Source organism: Onychomys torridus, chromosome 18 (genome assembly GCF_903995425.1).
Source record: "Onychomys torridus chromosome 18, mOncTor1.1, whole genome shotgun sequence".
NCBI classification, from domain to species: Eukaryota; Metazoa; Chordata; class Mammalia; order Rodentia; family Cricetidae; genus Onychomys; species Onychomys torridus.
The window spans coordinates 50,256,137-50,279,734 of NC_050460.1; the positions used below are offsets into that span (position 1 = coordinate 50,256,137).

The following is a 23,598-nucleotide window of genomic DNA, read 5'->3' on the forward strand; positions in this document are numbered from 1 at the left end:
TGTCTGCATTCTAGAATATTCCTAAGTCAAGGGACATAGGAAAGGGCCTAGGTGGCCATTAATTAATCTTTCTAACTAGGGACAAACTGTTGTCATGTAGCTATTTTCATCTTCAAATTGTATTTTCATAAGGGTATTTAAAGGCTTGAGGGTTTTTTTTTTCCTTGAGTCCCTCCACACCCCCATCATTCCTATGCAGTATAATGGTTAATTTTAGGAACTCTGAGTTTGATTTGTATTTAAGATTTTTACAATCTATATATAGGTTGGCCTTTAATAATCATTTATACATTGCTTCTTTTTATATAGGTCATGTGTTCTCCTGGGAGGGTAACAAGATTAGAAACAGCAAATACAGTGCAGAATAAATTAAAATGCTTCAGACTGCATTATATAATTTCAGAAAATTGGTTTCACATGGAAAGGCTTAAATAAGAAAACCAAATGAGTTAAATAAGAAAACAACAGCAACAACAACAACAAATAAGACAAAAAACAACAACCCTGCAGTTCATGCCAGGGTGGCTGTTGGTTGGCAAGTTTGCCCTTGTAGTGAGGTATGGATGGAGTCTCCTCACAGACCTACACCAATGTGACAGCCCATCCAGCTCCCAGTGCTAAAACTTACTATTTTTCTACAATTTTTTTTTTTTTTTTTTTTTTTTGGTTATTTCAAAAGGCTGGTTTCATTCCCATAGACGAGGAGTCGTATTTATTAGTCAAAATGACATAGAGCCATCCTAACGGTCATTGTATTTTCACACGTAATGGTCCAAACTCCTGCACACAAATCAGTGCTATTGCCTTTAGCTCGGCAAACTCGGAGGTGGGTGTGGGACAGGGGAGGCAGGACAAGGCGTGGCTCATCAGTCGGGATAGAGGAAAGTGGGCTTTCCTTTCACGGCTGCATGGAGACGCCACAACACTCCAGAGAGTCTATTATTCCGGCGGGTTTGTTTGTTTCTCTGAAGTTCGGCATCCCTTTGCTCGTATTGAGTCCTCAGGTCTTTTTCAATTTCTCTATTCGTGCACTGAAGGCCTCTTCCTGTGCTTGCAGTTTTTCGTTTATCTCCTTCTGTGGAGACAATCATAAAAAGAAAAAAAAAAAAAGGTGGTTATGATGGAGCTATCTTTGGCTGCACGTTGTCTTTGTGGTTTTAACATACTGTAGTGCCGAAAGACAGACATGATCCCTCACACACCTTCCTGTTTTGCAGACAGAGCTGTGTTCCAGCCTGTGGTGAAGCGATAACACTTTATCGTATTTCTCTGCACATTCCCAATGTATAGCATGTCTACCACGGACAGGAAGTGGTGTTTGGACAGCCATTTTTCACACAGCCTCATGTTGGAACATCGGATAACTGACCCGCATTTCCAGACAGATTTGCCAATAAGGGCTGAATCGGAATAACTGCTTCAGGCTCGGGTTGGTGCAGTTCCGTGGGCCCCTCCGCCCTTCCTTTCGGGCTTCCCTCTAATGCATTCTAAATGGGATTCCTGAAAGCTTCCGTGTGTGAAATAATAACACAAATAATCTCATAATTAGGACAGCTCTCATAATTAAGAATATTCATCATACATTACAATTCTTGCACGCATGCCACTTTATATTTTTGGTACACACAAAAGAAAAAAAGGGAACACAGAAGCAATTGGCGACAGGCTTTAGCGACCATGGCAGCTGCGGTGCTGTTGAGCCTCTGGTGCTGATAGTCTGCATTCTAATATTGCTACCTGTGCCATTCCAGAAATGCACCTCATTGTGTTTGCAAATCTCAACACTGGGAACGCAGAAAATGCCTTCCTTCCATCAGGATAGATAACACAGTTGCATACAGAGACATGGGCAGTTGGGAGGCTTGTTATTGTTTGTGTGGCCGGAGGTCATCTACACATGTACAGAGAGTACCTTCTACTCCTGTGTGCTCATGAATCAAAGCGTAGAGTATTTAAGTTGTTAAAATAATTTGAAATCTTTGTGGTGACTATGTTTCTGAGGAACTTTTATTATTTCATTTACGTAGAAAAAAATTAAAAACCATCACTGTTTTGTGACTAGATACGATTAAAAATGTTTTTATGTATTTATGTAATTTTTTAAAGAAGGTAAATATAAGGGGTGATTTTGAAATGTTTCCCCTTTCCCCCTCATTACCATTTTAATGAGATTTAGTTTTTACCATCATAGAAAGAGTTGATATTTCTGACAGGTCACGTTGGTATCAACGATTCTAGATTCACGATTTGTATGAGTAAGGAATGGGACAGGGCTTTTAAGTTCTTGTTTTCCTGAGATCGACTTTTGATTTCTGGTGTCTTCATTTTTTGTCTTTGTTATTGGTGAGTGGATGAGGCCAGAGACGGGAGGGAAAGGTCCTCTGGTTACCCTTTTCACGGATACCCACACACAGTACTTTAGCAGAACTAGAAGCAACATGGTTCATGTACTACCAACTCATCTATGGTCCAGGTAGGCTAGGCCGCTTCAGACAAGTCACTTAATCACTTTGCCTAGTCTTTATCTGGAAGACGAAGTAGGGAATAGGGGTTAGTTAACATGGCACTTCAGCTTCAACTCCTGATTTCACAATACACTTCACTAATGGCATAGGTCACTAATATATTATCATGAAATATTAAAAATATGTTGCCCCTTATGAATTAACATCCATTTATGATAGACTGCACCAGCTAGGTGTTGAAATGGTCTGAGGAAATCATTTTGACGCAGGCTTGGGGGGACTTGCTCTAGACAGACGGTGGGTTTCTCTGTTCACCGATGCTCTTCTGTGTCCACCCATCACCTCATGTTCTCCTGAAAAGAATGGCAGGGCTGTGTCATCTACCATTTCTTCTCTGGAGCTTCACTAGGGTTTTCACAAGGATCTGGGAGTTCTCCTTGTGTCTCCCTGAGACAGACTTTACTACACTGCATGTGGGCTTTGGAGAGAAGGTGCATGAAAGGAGCAAGAGTACTGTCCTGGCAGGAGAGGAAACTTCCTGATCACCAGTCCTTGGTGATGGGCATGTTAGTTTAGGTACAACCGGCGGAGACTGAGCGAAAGGACCCCATGTCTACTCACTGGACCAGCTGGCTTGCTGTAAGTCTTGTTATGCCTCAGAATGGTGCTGAGAAGATGCATGACCTTCGGCTTGGGGCTGGGTCTAATTCTATCCCCTTAGGAACTATTTATTCTAAAGCCCCCGCACTGTGTTCAGTAGCTGTCACTGACCACTACCTCGGATGACTTTTCTAACCCGGACAATTCAAAGTTGACCTGAGACAGCCAAAATGGCAGGATGGCAAATTCTGTTCACCTTTTCTGACATTATGTTATTCCTTTGCTGTGTCAAGGCCAACAGCCAACATTTAGTGCAAGAGTCCAGCATTATCATTCCAATTTCTCTAGAATATTATTCTTTAAATACATTAAAGTTTGTTCCATTGGGTGTTATTTTTATTATGCAACTCACAGCAGAACTAACTTCATTCTGAATGTATCTTTAAAATGAAAATACCTAAACAATATTGGCTTAAAATGTTTGGTCTATTTCCTGTGATTTGAATTGACGTCTGAGGGCCAAGGTAACTTCATTCTTAATAAATCTCTAAACTACTAAGTGAATCATGGAAAAATAAGTAGATGGACATAAAAATTAAGGGTTTACACTCCATTTCAGGAGGTTCTGTATTAGAGAAGTTGATATTGGCTTGGAATTACAATAGAGAAATAGCTCCTAGACAATGCACTGAAATATGAACTCTCTATCGATTTCTTTTTTTTTTTTTTTGGGCAAAAACTGCAATAACAGTGTGACTTTTAAAAAGAGGAAAAAACAAACAAACTAAGGAGCACTCACAAACACTGACAGCAAAATGCATTAAGTGCATACGGCAGGTGTGGGTATCCAGTGTCAAGCACACGGTTTTGAAAAGGGGAGTGGCAGGCTTTAGAACTAGGATCATTTAGAAGTGGAAAGTAACTTAGCCTGTCTGATACCAAGGGAAAAACTGAAGCAAGGCTCGGAGCAGTGGCCCAGCTTGGAGTTTGTCCAAGAGGAAGGGAGATACCGGGAAAGTAGGAAGCCACAGGTGTATGAACAGTCCAAGGAGCCTGGGCCTGGTGTTAGATGTGTGGCTTCATTGGCTGGTGCTGGAGTTACAACTGGAACCAGGCTCCCAGCCCCTGCTGAACCTGCTGAGCCTGGAAACCCAGTCTGTCTGGGTCCCATTTGTCACCAGTAATGCTCTCTTCACCTGCATGGAGGTTAGTAGGATTACAGAGAGAAAATACAGAGGGTGGTTGGCTATCTTGAGACACTGCAGAAAGCTACATCATCTTGCCATTTTGTTGAAAAGTCAGCAGTAATTTTGCCCAAGCTGGTTAGATACATCCAGTACAGAGACAATCACAGTACCTACAGGGTCCAGGTATCTCTACTCTGGTCCATGTTCTCTCTGTGCATAATTGCACTTAGGTATACAAGCTACTGAACTTCCAGATAGCTTCATGTTAATGGGAAGACAACAAGCCCATATACCATCCCTATTCTTTCTGTCAAAGAAGAGAGGTGCCAATGTTGCAGACTCTAATACTCTAAAAGAAAATCATCAGTGAATAGTTAGAACCATGCAGCTCCCTTCATGGAACATGGCCTTGGTAAAGATGTTTTCAATTGTGGGTCCCTCGAACAATTCTCTTGCTTGGCTAGTAGTTCCTCGGCAATCATTTCAGAGCTGTGGGATTGCAAAGGAGCCCTGGGCAATGATTATACATAAACTATATTTAGAGGAAATGTTATCAAATCTAAAAAGGAGGTGTGTTCTGACCTCAGCTTAATTCACTACACTCTGCCCTTCTACACGGTAACTAGTTATTACATTCACAGGGCTGTTAACAATAGCCCTTTGTGTAAGACGTGTTCTTCCACTATTTCTGGTAAACACTAAACACCCCTTATTAAGCTGGGGGACTTTGCCTGATTCTGTTGGCACCGGATCATTAAATGTTTGTGTAAATATTGCGATAACATTTGATGACTAAACGGGGCAGCAAGATATGCTTAGGACGACCCAAGCTTTCGCTCTTCCCAAATTAGTTACTAATACAGTGCGCTTTTTATACATGGTCCCAAGTTCAGCTAACAATGAAAGCTTCTCCTCAGATGCAGGAGTGTGTGGTGATTTATGGTCATTTCTTAAAACATGCAACACTCACTGTATGTAAGCATTTGGCTTAGGAAATCATGTGGATTCCTGTAAGTCTTTACGTGGAGGTAGTAGTAGTTGTTGCTTGGACAGAATGGGGAAGAAGTATTAAAAACACAAGTAACCCTTTGAGACATGACGGGCAGCTGCCCAGAGGTGGGGCCTGCTACCCATTCTTTGGGCACCCTTGGTGCAAATGGCTTATCAATGAGTGATATGGGGAAGACAGGGAAGTGCTCGGGCAGAATGTCACGCCTGAAACTGGGTGAGGTGACTTAGCTAAACATGATGGTCAATCGGCAGCGTTCAGTCTTCAGCAGCCTGTGTCATTTACTCTTTCTTAAGGCCTGTTTACAGTGTAATGTGGCTCAGAGTCTTCCCCGTGCTGTTTCTCTGGGGTTTCAGTGTCCAAAGATTTTGCAAGCTGATAACACACAGCACACGAGGCGCTGCTGGCAAATCTGGTTTGTGATCTTACTGAATTCAGAAGACTCAGCCGAGGATTATGTAGCCTTGTAAGAGAAAGTGTGCAAGCCGTAAACCTTGCTCCAGCTTGGCCAGAGCAGACGGTGTTTACAGATGTCGAGGCTGGCACTGGCTAATTCACCAAGCATTCAAGGGGAGTTCGTGGCCTGCGCTCAGTACCTGAATGTTCAACAAAACCTCATCCGTCACGCGAGCCAATGCTGATTTTACATCATCAATGGTGAAGCCCACTAAAGGATCCACCTCTGCCGTTTCAGCCTCCGGCTGGGCCTCCTGAGGGCTCTGCTCTTGATCCGGTACCTACGACATGGGAAATAAAGACACGCAGATATTGAAAGAAAAACAACATTCAAGCGAGCCCTGGAGTGCTCAGCGATTTCTAGGCAACCTCACACTTCTGCCCTACCTGGAGCGATGGTGAACTGGAAAGGGATTTCCAGAGACTTTGGGGACTGTGAAGGTGGAGCCTGGGTAGGATGGGGGATGGGGGAGGAGTTAAAAACTCCTGACCACCGTCAGGGGGCCTATGTGTGAATCAACTCTGAAGAGAATATTTTTATTGGCCGGGAACAAGTCCTCGGCTAAGACCACGGGAGAACGTGAGGTTCTTTTTCCACCTTGGGCGGTATGTTACTTAGCAGGGGGAGGCAAGGCAAACTCAAGCCTACCTTCGGTTCAGTCTCCGGTGTTGGCAGCGATCGATCTATGAAGTTTGAATAGAGATCCACAGAGATTCCTTCCTCCAGTGGGGCTGGGAAAGGGTAGTCTGCAGGCTTGACAACTTCTATGGTTTGCTGGAAAAGAAGAGCTTTGGTTGAGTGGCACCGTCTTAGCCGGTCCCCTCACAGGACTGGCGCGTTTCCAAATCTGGTGTCTTCTTCAAGTACCACCTGCTTCAACTCTCTGATACCACTGCCCGCTTCGTTGCCTGGTGCTTTCTAAGTACCACCTCTCACTCATAGTTAGTGCTTTCTTCTTACTGTTTCTGTACTCCGTGGTTGAAAGTTCACTCACATGTGTTGCTCCCTGACCCGGGCCCCTGCCTCTCACTCCTGTGTATCAGCTTGTTGTAGGGACAGACAGGGCCAAGCTTCAGAACCCTGGTGCATCTGGCTTCTCCATTTCTGGCAGAGGGTATGGTGCATTCTACACCCGGTAACAGCCTGGTGCTGACGGACATGACCTAGCAGGATTTTGATGTTCTTGTGGTATAAGCAGAGCGGCTATCAAAACAACCCAGTGGTGGGGTTGGTCTTGCCAAGGACCGGAGTTTGATCCCCAGGACCCACATTAAAAAAAAAAAAAAAAAAAAGTCAAGCATGGCGGCATGTGTTTGTAATCCCACTGCTGCGTCAGAGATGGGGCTGGGGGCTGGGGGGGTGGTGGGGGGCGTTGTCCCTGAGGATCATTGGGAGGCTCCATTGATTTCCCCCTCCAAAAAAAGTGAACAGTGCAACACGCAAAGGTGACCTGTGGCTTCCACATGCAGGCGGGTGCACGTGTGTGTACACACACCACACACAGGCACATACACACACACACAAGAACATGGCAGTGGACACAATAGAATCTTTGAAGTATAATGTGTGTATAAAACCAGAGCATTGTGAATCATCAGAAGGACTCACCGAAAACTCACAGCAGAGCAAGGCTTCATTGTGAGCAGTCAACGCGTCTTTGCCAAGAGGGTGTAAATGGAGTGAAGGGAAACCATCATCAATGGCAGTGAAGGGCAAGGAGAGCCATGGGTGCCGATGTTGGCAGGGTCCATCCCGCCACCACCAGGTAGATTGAAAGAGGAGAAGAGAGCAAGCACTAACGGCATTAAACCTCTGAATCACTTAATTAGTTCCTCTTGTTCTAATTCCATGTTTAACAAGCAATGTTTTTGAGTATAATTTAATTTCCCATCTCAGTTGATCTGTAAAGACATGCCTACTTGAGTGTTCTGGTTTTTATGTCTTTTACATACCCCACTATAAATCAATAACTTGTTCCAATTTACATAGTAAACTCTCACGGGCTTGTTAGCGGAGCTCTGAGGTGAAGTCACTCAGTGGTGTACTGACAGAGTTGGACCTGAGCATACGAATTGGAAGACAGAACTCTGGAAAAGCATACTCCACCCCCATTACCATCTTAGGATGCTTGTGTGTGTGTGTGTGCGGGGGGAATCATGAAAGAATCATACAGTCATTTCTAAGTTCTCTGTGTTACACCCCATGCTTTATTTTATTTTGGTTTTGGTTTTTGGAGACAGGGTTTCTCTGAGTTGTTTTGGAGCCTGTCCTGGATCTCACTCTGCAGACCAGGCTGGCCTCGAACTCACAGAGATCCGCCTGGCTCTGCCTCCCGAGTGCTGGGATTAAAGGCGTGCGCCACCGCCTCCTGGTTTCTCTCATCTTTTAAATATTAATGTTTTTCCTTTGGAGTAGATTTGTTCCCTGGTATTCCCAGTGTGTATGCGTTTGAGCTGAATTTGTATTATTAATTGTTGTTGTTGTTGTTGGCCATATAGGCAGTTGCTATTTAGTTTAGATATATGGCAGCAAGAATGTTCTGCAGTGGAGTGGTGAGAAATGCTTGGTCTGGGATCAAATAATCACTTAGTGACGTCTGTGGCATTGAAGCCCGGGGCAGTGAGGTCTTTGCTTTTGCTGTTTTCAGTAAGCTGTAATAGGTCATCAAGTGGCCATCCTGGGAAGTTATTGATATTGGTAAGCTTTGATTTTTCATTCTGTTAGATGACATCATTCCTGCTGTTTATTGAGCAGATTAAGTGTTCATCAGAGTATTGAGGAGGCATCTTCCCATCACATTCATAAGCTGTTGCCTCTCTCCGAGTAGAGGCGGTAAAGGAAGCCCCTCTTCTCACTGTTATGTGCCGCCCCACCCCCATGCTTGGCTTGCAAACTCCCATAGTGCTCTTCATTTTCCGGGGCAAGAAAGGTGCTAACCACGCCTCAGGGTCCTCCGAACCTTACAGAGAAAATGAAGAAGCTGCCTGTGGGGAAAATGGGCTGTTGAGCACAGGAAGTGTGTTTGGGGGCGATGGTGACGAGGGAGACACTGAATAGAAGAAAGAAAGGGTGCGAGCTGACTGGATTGGCTGTGGGCATCGAGCATGTGCTGCTGATGGGCGGGGGTGGGGGGATGGGACACATGCTTTTCTTTTCAATGGGATAGAAGGTTCACTGTCACCCACACTGCTCCGGGCACACGGGCTGGGGCTCTCGGCCTGTTCGTCTTCACCTCCTGACATTCTTTTCAGAGAGCATCTCCACTTGGTGAAGGGGAGCCCACGATTGGATCGGCCCCCCGGTGCCCTAGTCCTCAGCAGATTCCACACTTAAATGCAAACAGATGTTTGTGTTCAAGTCTTACATTTTCTCCCCCGCCCCACACACCTCTGGGGGCTGGATTGATTGATTAATTGATTTCCTTTTAAAGGATATGTATGTAGGATATGTATGTATGTATGTATTGGGGTATCTCCGATACCAGAAGAGTGAGTCAGATCCCCATAGAGCTGTAGTTACAGGGAGTTTTGAGATGCCTAACGTGGGTGCTTGGAACTGAACTCAGGTCCTCCAGAGCCTTAACCACTTAGCAATCCGTCCCCCTCCCTCTCTCTTTTCTTCTTTTTTTCTTTTTGCTCTCTCTTTTTCTCTCTGTATGTGTGTATGCATGTGAGAGTGTGTCTATGTGTATGAGTGTGTGTATATACATACTTGTGCACATATGTGTCTGTGTAAATGTGTAACTGTATGTGTGTCTATGTGTATGTGTATACATGCATATGAGTGTATGTATGTGTGTACATATGTATGTATATCTAGGCATCTATGTGTATGTATGTGTGATGTGCATGTTTGTATGAATGTAGATGTGTATGTGAATGTATCTTGTATGTGTATTTATATGTGTGTGAATGAATGTATTAATTTATATGTGTATGCACACATATACACACATGTGCCCTAACACACATGTGGAGACTTGGCTGATCTCTCTGGCTCCCTACTTCCTTTCTTTGATAGGCTGAAGCTTGCATTTATTCCCAGAAGCTGAAATTATGGCTGACAGTTGAGGTTTTCATTCTCTTGATTTTTTTGTAATGTGTGTAGTTCATATAACTATTAAATTGATTCAATTCGTGCACAGGAGTGGGGGTGAGAGTTTCTTTTCTTTGCATGCTCTGCATACTGTTAATGAGCCGAACCACAGCTGTTTCTCTCTTTCACGAAGAATTAAATTTAGCTGTGTTAGGCAGTAGACGAAGGTGCAGTTTTAAATACAGAGTTCGAAATAAACAAAAGGCTCCCAAGTATCACAGTGAGTTTTCCTCTATGGAAAGTGATCGCCTTCTTTAAAAAACAAGTCCGAGGGAAATTAGAATCAATAATTGTGGTGAGCATGCGGAGCCAGCAAACACGCTTAAATGAAACCGTCTGATGCAATACTTTCTTTAAAAAATACAATTAGGCCTTTGTATTTTTTTTTTAACAAAACCTCATGTTTTACAACATCACTGGCTCTGTAATAAAATCTATTTAAAACAGAGAGACATGGTCAGCTTTATTGAGTTAGATTTTCTGCGAGAACATTATAATTTCCTCAAGTCTACGAATAGTTGAAGCAAATTAAATAAAGCCAGTTTTATAACTATTTTTATACATTCATGTAGGATGGCAATTGTCTCATATTTTTTACCCCTCAAAAGTCCAATATGTTACCTTTTAAATCTGGTAAAATAAAAGCAGAAAAATGATAAAGTAAGCGTATTAAAATATATATACAAATAACAAACAACAAAAAAACCTTAAACAACCTATTTGCTCTGGATTTAGTCAAACCCCCCCCCCCCCCCCCCGGCCCCCAGCAGAAGACTAGCAACCACGACATTCAGACCAAGAACCAAAGGGAAATGCTTGGAGTGACTTGCCTCAGGCCTAACGCTGAGCTTAAATGGTAAGGTAGGGCTTTCTGATATATACACACATCCATTTGGCCAAATAACTGGTTTTGCTTGACTTTCAAATACCCCTAAGTATTACTTTGGATGTGAAGCAATCAGTGTGTTTCTCTTGCAGTTTCTGAATGCTTGCACACAAACGGATATAATAAAAACAGCCACGTTCCTGCTTCACATGAATGCCACTTATACTTTTTTTTTTTTTTTTTCTGATTATGAGCAGGCCATTGGAACCAAGGTGAGTACATTAAAAGCTCTAATAAAGAAGAGAAGAGAGTTCTAAACAGAATAATGGACTGTTAAGTGAACATGCAATAAATAACATCCACAGATGTGGTCACTTGCAAATTAGTTTTGCATAACTTACTTTCTGCATTTCCCCCAGATGTTATCTGTTACATGGAAATTACCTGAAGCTGGCTACATTGTTCTTTGTGTGTGCATTGCACTTGTGTTATTTAAGGTGGTTTGTAATCCATGCTTTACTTGACTTGTGCTGTGGTATTTAAGGAATAGCCAAAGACTGGCTTTTGGCATAACTTAATATTCATCATTATAAAACCCCACCATCAAATACTGTGTCTTTTTTTTTTTTTTAAATGTAAGCCCTTTACTTTTGAGCCAAGTGAAATCACTAGAAATCTTTTGAAATGTGTGTTTCCAATATGAATTGGATATCTACCATGGGAATAAATGCTTGGAATTTTGACCTCTTCTGGAGGGTCAGTTTGGCTCTGAAAACATGCTTATAGGAAGTCAGACTCTGTCTCCAGATCTTAGTGTGTCTGAGAAGTCATGTGAAGATGTCTTGTGGTACATGCTGTGGTACTTCACTCTTTCTTCCAGATTTTCCGAACTAACCTTTCCAAAAGTATTGATCCCCCACCTACTGCTTCTCTTTAGTAATCTTTGGAGAATGGGTAACCCACAAGTGGTTTGTGGGTTATGTTTGTACCATTAAAAAATCCTTAAGGTGGCAAATTTGCAGTTATTAAAATCTGTTATTAGATGATTTGTAACGTTAAAGAATCTACTGAGGCTACAACTTTACACTCTTTTGAGTGGTCGAAAAGCAAGAAAACTCTGCTCAGTTCTGTTGTGAGCCAAAGGCAAAAAGTAGGCTTGCTTTGAAAAGACATTTGTTTGGAATTGTTGGAGGATGACTTCATATGTAAATCAGAACTTTCTAAAATATGTCAAAGTTTCACAAAGCGAACTTGATTGCCAACTTTCCCCACCATCAACTGAAGGGAAAAGGCACAAAACAATTCTTGTAAAGTTTTAACTGGCCTCTCCCTCCCCTCTCCGCCCCCCCCCCCCCAGGAAAGTCATGACTCATTTGCAAGTCTAATGAAGAAGCTCTTGTGTGCTTCTGGAAAAAAAAATTAACAACAACAACAAACGGTGCCCTCTTGCCCACAATCCACTGCATCTAAAGTAGTAGCATATGAATGGCACCTGCAAGGTCACAAGGAAGCCGTTAATTTAAAATGAAAAGAGGGAATTCAAAAGTGGAGATGATCAGAGAGACTAATCTACTCCTACAATGAGTTTCTTTTTGTGGTCCAGCCCTTAAAAACTTATTATACCCATTGCTGCAGATTCTAGTTCTGTTAGAAGTGCCCTTCTTTTCCTCCTCCTCCTGCTCCTCCTCCTCCTCCTTCTCCTCCTCTTCCTCCTCTTCCTCCTCTTCCTTTGGATTTTTCACTTGGAAATGATTTTGCAGAAGCAGCACATTAATTTTTCTCTCCTATGCTTAATGTGCAGTATTTACATTTTGAAAAGGTTCAAAACGTTGCCAGGCTCCTGCAGGCTATGAATTGACATCTAATAACGAGCGCTATTTTTACCCACAGCACACTGGTAGTTTGAACATTTATAACTTAAGAGAGCTTCAGGACCAGCAGATCCACACACATACTAATCACCTAAACAGGGACCGGTAACACAGCACAACAAGTCAGGGCAGGAAATGAAGACGCCCCACTCCAGCTGAAGCTGCAGGGAAGAATTTAAATTGGCAAGCCCCAGAAAACCAATTTGCAGTCCGGCTAGGGTACACCAGTTAACACTTTGGGCCCATTTTTTATGAATGTATCTTGACTTGCTCTTGTTTATCTCAGGTTTGAAAGTGTGTGTGTGTGTGTGTGTGTGTGTGTGTGTGTGTGTGTGTGTGTATAAAGTTGGATAATTAAATAAACTGATTCTAGAGTCTTTTAGAGACTTTTGAGATTTGCAAGTGTTCTTCTGTCTGGGACCAGTAATATCATTTGATAGAACCTAGGTGTGCCTCTCATCATGACTACAGATAGCCATACCCTCGCTAATGAATCAGAAAAGGCCTACCTTCTCTAGTGTAAATGCAATTTAGAAGCAAAAGATGTTTTGGTCTGGCTCCAGTACAAACATTTTCTAAGGGGAAGAACTATTTTTCAGATGCCCAGATAATTTTTGAGGACACAATAATCTGGAAGATGGAGAAAGCTGAATTATAGACTCTGGGCTTGGCTCTGTTCCTAATTGTGTGATGTGAAGAAAATCCCTAGGTCTCGGTTTATTTATCTATAAAACAAGGGTAATGATAATTGCTACCTGGCTACTACATTGAATTGTTTCAAGCACAAATTAGATAATGCGGATAAAAACGCTGGGCGTTCTTCAAAGGGGGAGGTATTATTAAACTGTATTATTATTTATAATTACTGTTATTATTCAAAGGATCATCTTGTTGGTGGGGTCACTGGAAGACAGACTACAGCAGCCATATTTGATGACATGGGTCCATGCTATCTGTGTTTGTTAATGTTGCGTAGGCAACCTGATGAACTCGGTAGGATGTACTACCACAGTACTTCCTTCAGTGACAGTCTCTCAAATATCAAACACATCCAGTGCCACCAGATTGGATGAGTTCCCCTGACCCAAGAACGTTCTCTTCAGTAGTATTAGGCATTTCATAACTGTGGCACATTATCAGAACTTAGGCAAATCATTCACTTAGTAGATAAAGGGGATTTTACTCTCTTCCTTGCCTAAGTTATCAGTCTATCTTTTGTTTTTCTGTGTCAAATGTGGCCTGTGGTGGCCTAGATCTCACTTGTTCCCTTTAACACATTTTTTTTTTTTTAAATCAAAAGTAAAGAATCAGGGCTTTACAAGGCAGGCATGCGAGGTCTCTCTTGTGAAAATGAAGTATCAGTGATCTTGAAAGTACTAAATTTGGCTTTGTACTTTTGATTCTTAGACTGACTATCTGGCAACTTCCTCAGGGGGAGAGTCAAAAACATGGTTATAAATAGCTGGGAAACACCGAATGATTTTTCAGAATATGTTTTTGGACCACCTGCAGTATCCTTGTTTACCAGACCATATTATCCTTGACGATAGGGACCTATAGACAATCTCAAGTATTTCAAAATCATTGGTAGTCTTCTAGGCATTGTTGTTTGCTTTCCTTTAGGCTGCTGTATTAGTTCTGAGTATTTTAGTATTAAAAAAGGATGTCAGATAATCTATTTTTGAAGGATTGGAAATTAAAGAGCTCTGTCAGTTGGCGATTCAGAGTGATGAGCTAAGTGATTATCTTAGTAGAAAGCCTGCTTTAAATTGTCCGTTAGAAACTTAAAAATCTAGATTTTTACACTATTTTCTTTTGCATTTTCATTGGCCCTGCTGAGGGCTTATATACAGATGAAGCTATTTCATGGTTTTCAAACTTTAGGCTATTTTCTCCTTCCTTGAACAGCCAACTACCTGTAATTTGTAGAAACTATTGCAGACAATAAATTATAATGGTCAGAAGAGAAGCTACAATGGAAAATACTAAAACTTTTTGGTTCTAGTCTTTGCGGGGGTGGGAGGTGGGGGGTGCTCCCTGTTATTTTGACAGTTTAAAATCCCTGAGCAAGAGGAGACTGAGTCTATTTGGAGGAAGTGTTGACAGAGTTCACTAAACTTCAAAGGGTTCTGATGAAACTCCCGTCCTAGAGTTCTCGGGAAAATCTGGAAGAGGGGGGAAAAATCAAACAAAAACAACTTCTTGAAACCACAGCGACATGAATATCATAAAGAAATATAACGTTTGGTAGTGAAATGAATTTAATTTATAAATACAATGTTTGGGAGGCTCGGCGCTTAGGATGTTTTGTAAACAGCTAGAGAACTTTTAGAGAAGTCAATGGATGTTATTGTTCCTGACTTCGAAGACCCGGCGCATCTATTTTAAGTAATCTGACATTAAAAAATGCGCTGACAAATATAGATTTGAAAAACAACATGGGAAGTTGTAAATCAGCCAGTAACCCTTCTGCATCAAGGAAACGAGAGACCACGAAAATGCAGCCTTTTGCTTCAGTCAACCCCCTTCATTTTTAACTAAAGCAAGTTTGCCAAGGGCGTGATGTTTACATTTTGGATTTTTCCTTTAATGCATAGATCGTGTGCTTCTGTCTTCTCCGATAGGCTCATAAATTATTATTAGGAAACATGTTGTCATAACTATAAATATTTCCCTCTCTTCTTAGGTCTCCTTGGTTCTCCTACTTCCTCTTTTCATTTCCGACTAGCTGATTCTTTCATTGTATTGGGTGCCTGTAAAGGTCTTCCTGGGTTGGAGACATCACTTTGTGGGTCACTTTTTGGAGCTTGTTACTGTAAAGGTGGACTCACTTAGTGGGAGACCTGACCCTTTCTCTTCCGTGGTCAGCTCTTTATTCTATATAGAGAGTGTGTCTGCATGGCAAGCATCTGGGGAAATCATGGATTGCAGAGAACAGGCTTGAAGGAACTCTAAGGTTCTGGAGTTTTCCATCAGATGAGACATCTTAGTAATTATGTCTGAGGCAGGCTTTGTGGACAATGTTGTTCATACACAGAGTTCTCAAAAAAGACCTTTAGTAAATTATGCCCATTTAGTGTTAAATGCGTCTGTGAAATATTTAGGTGATATCTTGATTCTAGGCTGGAATGTTCTAGAAATCTGGGCTCCCTTCTCCAATGTCTATTGGAGACCTAGATTGGCTCCTCTTGTTCCCATTGTGTCTGAGCTGTTTCTTTGTGAAGTCCTTCTGAGCCTCCTTAGGTCATCTCTGTTCCAGTTACAGAAGTTACATGCCTTGTTACTGAATTTCAAGTGGACTTTGCTCTATTTACACAAGTCAGAAGTTGCCCAGACCCAGTGTTTTTCTGTAGTGATGTAGAGTATCTCAACTCTACATTCGCTGCTTACTGGAGTTTTACGCAGGCCTGGGCTTGCGACAACGTTCTCTGGTTCTCGGTTTTCTTGTCTTCCCAAGCTAAGCCTCCTCCCACCCTCTCTATCTTAGTGAGGTCAGTAGCTGCACAACTCCCTGACCCAAAGCACAGTGGTTATTCCCTCTGCCTTGTGTCTAACAGCAAATCAGCCACAAAGCTCTTTGGGGGACACCTCCAGGATGTCTCATGATGTCTGTCATACCCTTTGTTTTCCTGGACCATGCTCACTTGCTTGCATCTTTGAAGTCTAAGTTCTTCCCTTCACAGACCTTGGGGCTCCAGACATTAGGGTTTACTAACTTTTTCTAACGGTTTTTCTACATGTGAAGTCCCTAAAACATGGTGGGTGCTCCGTAAATATTTATTAGATAAAGGAAGTTTAAAGAAGGACAGAAGGACTGTGTGATGGCTCAGCAGATCATGGTGCTCATTATGAAAGCCTGGCCACGAGACTTCAGTCCCCAGAACCCGTGTAAACAGAGAGAACTACCGCCACAGAGCTGTCCTCTGACCTCCGCATGTGTCCCAGGGTAGGAGGGGCCACACACACACACACACACACACACACACACACACACACGCACACACGCACACACACACACACACAAACCATCACCACCGCGACCAACAAAAGACTAGAGAAAGAAAGGATGAAAGGGAAGAAAAGGAAAAGGAAGGAAAGAAAGAAAATGCAGAGATGCCATTTTTTTTTCCACCTCCATCTTCCCAGACTGAGCCCTCCTCCAAGGGATGCCTTTCCCCTGTCTCCCACCGGCAGCGCCATTCCGTGTGGTCTTCGGAACCCATTCATTCCCTGCAGTTAGGTTTTTCCTTCTCCCCTTGAGTGGTGTTTGTCACAGTGACCTTTACTTGTGGCTGTGTGGGAGACATGTCCTCTTGTTCTGTGGAAATCACCTGAAGGCAAGGGTCCCTCAGAGACCCGTAGCTCAGAGGTGCGCCTTTAATCCCAGCACTTGGGAAGCTGAGGCAGGTGGATCTCCGTGAGTTTGAGGCCAGCCTGGTCTACAGGGCGAGATCTAGGAGAGGCTCTAAAGCTACACAGAGAAACCCTGTCTCGAAAAACCAACCAACCAACCAATCAACCAAACAAACAAACAAACAAACAACACTTCAGGGTGACCTAGTTCATTTGATAAGCCGCAGTTTGGTTTGATAAAGGTGTGATGAGAAATGGTTCCATTTGGAAGCTGGCTGCATCGCAGGGAGGCAGTACCCGCATAGTAATCATCTGAGTGACACAAGACAGACAATCCGATTCGCACTGATCTGTCTGCCCTCCATAGCTGTTTTTAACAGTTAAGCCTTCGTATGAATTGACTGATGATGGTGGTTTTGCTTGCTGCTGTGTATGCGTGTAGTATATGAGCATACATGTTTGCATGTGAGTGGACAGGCAGGTGTGTGTTTGTGAATATGCATGTGTGCATGTGTTTGTGAACACGCCTGTAGAGGCCTGAGGTTGACATTGGGCATCATTTTTGATCACACTCTACCTGATGTAGGGTCTCTCTCTTGAACCCAGAGCTCACAGATTCTGTTATTCTAGATAGCCAGCCTGTTTCAGGGATTCCCTTGGCTCCCTCCTCCAAGCACTGGAGTTAGAGGTGGGCCTCCATGTCCACCAGGCTGCTAAACATCTGGATTCTGGTCCTCACATTTACATGGCAAGGGCTTTACCACTGAGCCATCTCTCAAGGCTGTGATGGATGTTATTCTAAACAAAGTGTATTTTCAAAGTCTGGAGAGCCCTCACTCCTTCATCTAGATTCCAAGGGCAATGGAGATGCGGTACTCCAGGACCAAGATTCACAGATTTTGCATTGTGTTTCCATTTCTTACCCTGGGCCGCACCTGGTTCACAGGACCCTGAGGAAGGTGGGTGCTGAGGAGGTTTATATTTCGGAGAAGTGGGCTTGGGCAGGTTTACAAAGCACATTACAAGCATTTCTTGTGCGATGACGTACGCTCCGTTGTGAGGAGAGGTTTTATTGACATCATGACGTCTAAAACCCAAAGATGTTAAATGACTGAGCCAAGGTGACACAAAATGGTGAATTCCACTCAGAACTTGAATCCACCCCAACCCATGGTAGACAGGAATTACCTTATCCTTGGCGGGGTGGGGGGGGGGGGGGGGGGGGGGGGTGGGGGGGGTGGAGGGGGAGGGGGTAATTCCAACACTACAATGGTTCTTGATTGGCTGAAATATTTCTCTGTAATTTATAGGTGAGAGAACGAAGCTCGGAAGAATCCCCCCCCCACACACCAAAAAAAGGACTGGGGATCTGAGAAGGAAAGTTCTCGATTAAATTCAGAAAGAGAACTTGTCGCCAAATGAAAGCCTGCACTTAAGGTATGGGGGATTGAGTTTTCTTTTAAACATGGTGCTCTATAAGAAGCATCAGTCGGGTGACAGTGAAGTGTGGGACCATGACTCACTTGTGTTGTAATAGGAGAGTGGTGGTGTTGGTGGTGACGGAACTGCACGCTTCTTCGCTCAGTGAGCTATTTGTCTCATTGGCTGTCACTATAATTACTGTTTTGCACCAGGATCACAGACTTCTCTAGGAAGAGGAACGTGGAAAACTAGTAACCCAGACAGTTAAAAAAAACGTTTATAGGGGTGGGCATTGTTGTGTGAGCCGACCTCTCACACCCTGCCCTGTGATATGCTTGAAATCCATTTCCATATTTTTAATTAACACTTAGTTTCAAAAAAAAAAAACTTTCTGGAGGCCATTTAAATCACAAATGGTGGTGGGGAGCAAATTTACTTTATCAGAAAATTGACTATGGACTATTTTTGTGGCTTTTATTATTTTTACATATTGATGATTAAAATTAAATATGGCCCGCTGACTCAGGACAGAAGACAGTGGGGAAATAATTTTTCATGGCTGATAAGATTTTTCAAGTCAAAGCTTGGTGAACGAGAAATTAGTTCTGTTGTGGGTTAGGTTTCCTTGTCCACCTGGCCCCTAATTCCAGATCTGATTCATGACTCTCATGGAAGGAGTTCAGGGTGGTACCACACGGCTCTCCTGAGACCTTTGGGGTGTCTCAGCTGTCCCATGGGACTGTGTTACTGATTCTGTCCTGTGGGTTTTCGACTCCCATTTTCACTTAATCATTCCTTTCTTTGAGTGGGAAAGAGAGGAGAGCAGTTGATAATACTCCGCAGACTGTATTTAACAATCCAGCGCTATAGACGATGTCTGTCACCTGCTGTGTTGACACAGGGTCACTGCCATGAGTAAGGGGCTAACAGCAGCTGGATGCCTGCTCATCCCTGGTCCCAAGGTCAAGGCCGTCTCTAAGACGGAGATGCAATGGCTATCCAGTGCACGGGTTTTAAGTGAGATTTAGGTCAGTGTGTGGAAAGTACCTGTACTATGTCTGGTGTATAGAAATATTTTAAACTATGCATGTGTTTGTGTGTACAAGTGTGCACATGTGTATGTGTAGGTGGCTAGTATTTATACAATAATTAAATGTAAGAACATATTGTGTGACCAATAAGTCTCCATTGCACAACTTCCCTGACAGACATGAAAGATCAGTTTTAAGATTCTCCTCCTGTAAGGTGTTCACATACTGAACTCAGGTTGCTCCTTATTGGTGTGGTTAACTCGTTTTTAAAAAATTCTTCTTCTCATGTTTAGACTCCTCTAAAGGATGTCAATGCTATACGGAGTTATATAATGTGAAGACAGGCTGGCAGGAGCCTGAGACTTCAGGATGATGGAACCTGCTCCCCAGTGAGGGACTTACAGGTCTGGAAGACCCCTGAAGGGCCTTTCTGGTTTTCACTCTTATGTGACCATGGTGGAGGTATGGAGGGTTGCTATCACAGCAGTGGAAACTGGTCCATGTTAATTTATTCCATTCAAGGAATCTGCTGGAATTGATAAACGCACTCTGTGCATTGGACACTTACACTTACGTAAGAACACCAGAAAACAGCGTATCTTGTAATATGATGCTGCCACGCATCGCCCTATCAATCTGGAAAAAAGCTAACATTGCTGCAGTAATTAAAACCAAGCAAGGACAAAGCAACTGTTTCAAGATTCCCCTGCTAGAAATAAGAAACCGGGACGAAAAACCATTCAAATAATAAAGGTGCATTGTGAAACCGAGCTATCTCATTAATTGGGTTAATCTAATTATACCGTCTGCAATTAAGCCTTAACATATCTCTGATTGTGACTCTTGCTGTAAACACTAACCACCTCATCGTCGTCACTGCCTGGGGAGGAGAGGAAGGCTTTACCTTTGATGGAGCTGGTGTTTAAGGCGTGTTTGGGAAAGCAGGGAGACTATCAAAATGTTGTGAAGAGATACACTCCATTTCTTTAGCTGCTGTGTGTAGTGGAAGTCTTTATTCTCATTGGGCTTGATGGTGATGTGTCAATATGGACATCTGGGAAGATAATATCCCGCATTCCTAAATCACCCCTGTTCTATACAGTCTGTTTCGCAGTAATTGGTTCATCTCGTTGCTTATTGGTGAATAATTTTCCTTTGGTCTCAGACACAAAAGTGTAACATTGTAACCGGCCTATTGCCTATTCTTTTAGCATGGCCGTTTTTCTATCGCCACATAAGATGCTTTATTATTTTAACAAGAATTTTCTGAGGTGTCTGCTGGTGCGCCACTGAACGTCACCATTCCCCCAACATCTGTCAGATTTAATCACCTCTGGAGATACCTTGTACGGATTACCTTCTCTGAAGTGCCATCTTGCGAGTTGAGGTGTGAGATTACAAAGCAAAGCTGGTTGCACCAACAAATGCCGTGATAATTTATTGTAAATTATGTTTTTCTGTTGTTGTTGTTTGTAGAGAGATAAAACATGGGAAGTGTTTCTATTTAAATTCATTTCCTATTATTTCAACATAAATACCAAACAGCTACACACACACACACACACACACACACACACACACACACACACACACAAGTGAGAACACAGACAATCCCTTAAATAGGTTGCAGTTACAGGGAAATTTATTTTTCCAGCCACGGGCAGCAGTAATGTCATACTGTTCTAGGGACTGCACCATACAGCACAATTAATACAAAGCCTAGGTGCTTTTGTGTTCTTCGTGGAAGTTTCTGGTTGCTGGAGACCAAGGCTGATTTATAGGACATGAATGGGAAATAATTGTGTAGCAAGCTGGTCCACAACAAAGCTTTAATTCACCGGGCTGACATTTTACACTCGTAATCCATGAACCCGTACCAGCCATGATAGATTACGGTTGTTCCCCACACAGAATGCATGTCCTTTTCACAGAGAGTCTGGGAACTGTAGTCCAGATGACCCCAGGAAGAAACAGAGGCAGGGGTTTCACCAAGTTGCTTCTCTAAGAAATGTAAAACTCAGGAGTCATGTTATTAAAACCCAGAACTAGATGGCAATGAATCACACGAAGTTATCACTTTTAAATCACCTGAGAGAGTACATATCAAGCCCCTATAAAGCTTCACTGGCCTTAGTGTGCTAACAAGAGAAACCTCTTACATAAGCAAGCCTTTATGATTATGTTTGCTGCTATGGTTATTGAAGGAGAGTGAAGTACAGGGCTGGCGAAAATGAAGGGTTGATGCTGCAGGCTGGATTCTGTAGACTTCTCCCTGTAGCGTTGCCAGGGTATTATGGCTGGTTTTTGTCCTCACAGTGCCCGAAATGGGACTTGAGTGGTCTTTAAGACATTCATTAATGGACAATGCCCACAGGTCTCTCATTTTTATTTTTTAAGATCGATTTTTATTCATTTATGCATATGTGAGCATCTCTCTGTGTGTATGAGCACATGTGAGTGCAATACCCAAAGAAACCAGAAGAGGGTATCAGATCCCTGGCAGGTGGAGTTTCAGGAACTTATGAGTTGTGTACTGTGGGGTTCTGAGATCCAAATTCAAGTCCTCATGATTGAGCAGCAAGCACTCCTAACCATTGAGCCATCTCTCCAGCCCCTGTATCCCTTCAAACTATTTCCTACTTCTGCTTTATTATTTTTTTCTTTTGGTGTGTGTGTGTGTGTGTGTGTGTGTGTGTGTGTGTGTGCATCGCACATGTGCATTCATGTCAAATGAAAACTGTTGCTTAGCCCCTTGTGACTCTGCTAGCAAATTCCATACTGTACCATAGACAATTTTGCCTCTTGTGTATTTAGATTTACTCAATTGATCTGGGCATCTGTCATGTATTAGAGATGATACAAGCAAGATTTCTGTCCTCACAGGGGATGTAGTGGAGAGATTTAGAGATGTTAGAAGGCTGGAGAAACAAACGTGTGTACAATCAACTATAATACTGTGCAGAAATGGCTGCAGTTGAGGGATACAGGGTTATTCACTCTTTATGTAGGTGACACGGGAGTAACACGCCACTCGGGGACAGCCATAGAGAGGAACGAGGAAAGGCAGGGCATGGTAGGGGCTGGGGGACACCTTTGTCAGCCAGCGTTTTATCACACTCTGACCCAAAGCCTAAGAAATGAATGGTGATAAACAACTTAGAAAACAAAAACATGTCAAAATAGACTTGGCTCTTGGGGAATTTGTGTATAACTTAAATTTATATATATATATATATATATATATATATATATATATATATATATATATATATATCTTTGATTGTGGAGAACAGGAGAAATACTACATTGACCAATGGTTATTTTTCTTTAAAATATTTACACTTAGTGGGCCCTGTGATAGATTATGGAAAGTACATTTTATAGCTTAATATAAAAATAATTCAAACACTGCAAACTCCTGACATGTATGTAGAGAGCCCTTTCCCCCAATAGCTCCCGCCAACATTGCTGCCTTATGCATATACACAGGAACAGCACTGAAAGGCTGCAGCCCTTTCAAAGGACTATGTGTTACGCCCAGAAAGAGTCCCAAACAGGTAATCTACTTAAAATGTAAGTTCACGGAATGAAGGTGAGCAATTAGGATGAAAACTAGCACTGCTGCGCCTCCCGCTCAAAGTACTTTTCATTTTTTTTTTTTGAGATATTCATCTCATTTACCTCTTGTTGTCTTCCTGAGATTTATGCTGTGTGTACAAGTTTTTCTTTTTTAAAAAATGAGCTCCAAGGTGATCAAGAGTTGCTGTCTAGGCATGATAAAGAAAGGTAATGGTGCCTGCTTTTGAAGACATTGGCTCTGGCTCCTTAGCACCTCCCACTGTGAGAAAGACTGATTTGCAGGAATAGCATAGGCCTACCATCTACAGAAGACTTGTTCTATTTAATTCCTTCATCTTGGGTTAAATTTTTGTTAGGACTTTTTTTTTTTTTTTCATTTTTGTTTTTTTGAGACAGGGTTTCTCTGTGTAACAGCCCTGGCTGTCCTGGACTCTCCCTGTAGAACAGGCTGGGCTCAAACTCACAGAGATCCTCCTGCCTCTGCCTCTGGCCTACTGGGGTTCGGGTGTGTACCACTGTGCCTGGCTTCATCTTGCAGTAAGGATGCTTGTGGTTACCTGAGAAACATCAAGGTTATCTGAGAAACAACTGTCTTGGACCAGTTTTGTTTATAAAATATTTGACAAATGAAATTGCTTCTGAGTTGCCTGATGATACTACAAAGGTGGTGCTTTTCCCCCCTCAGGTTTGGTTTAGGCACTAT

The 23,598-nt window shown here is 42.6% G+C and overlaps 1 protein-coding gene across 1 annotated transcript in view; it reads right to left on the reverse strand.

Annotated features, from left to right (window-relative positions):
• Positions 1–666: 666 nt before the first annotated feature.
• The window catches only part of Cabcoco1 (ciliary associated calcium binding coiled-coil 1), a 102,865-nt gene continuing 79,933 nt past the window's right edge, over positions 667–23,598 (reverse strand). The window contains exons 6-8 of the mRNA XM_036168433.1: positions 6,367–6,492; positions 5,858–5,998; positions 667–1,075 (exon numbers count right to left, since the gene is read on the reverse strand). Of these exons, the coding sequence (XP_036024326.1) occupies positions 1,001–1,075; positions 5,858–5,998; positions 6,367–6,492 (342 nt within the window). The 3' untranslated portion in view covers positions 667–1,000. The remainder of the gene's footprint in view (positions 1,076–5,857; positions 5,999–6,366; positions 6,493–23,598) is intronic.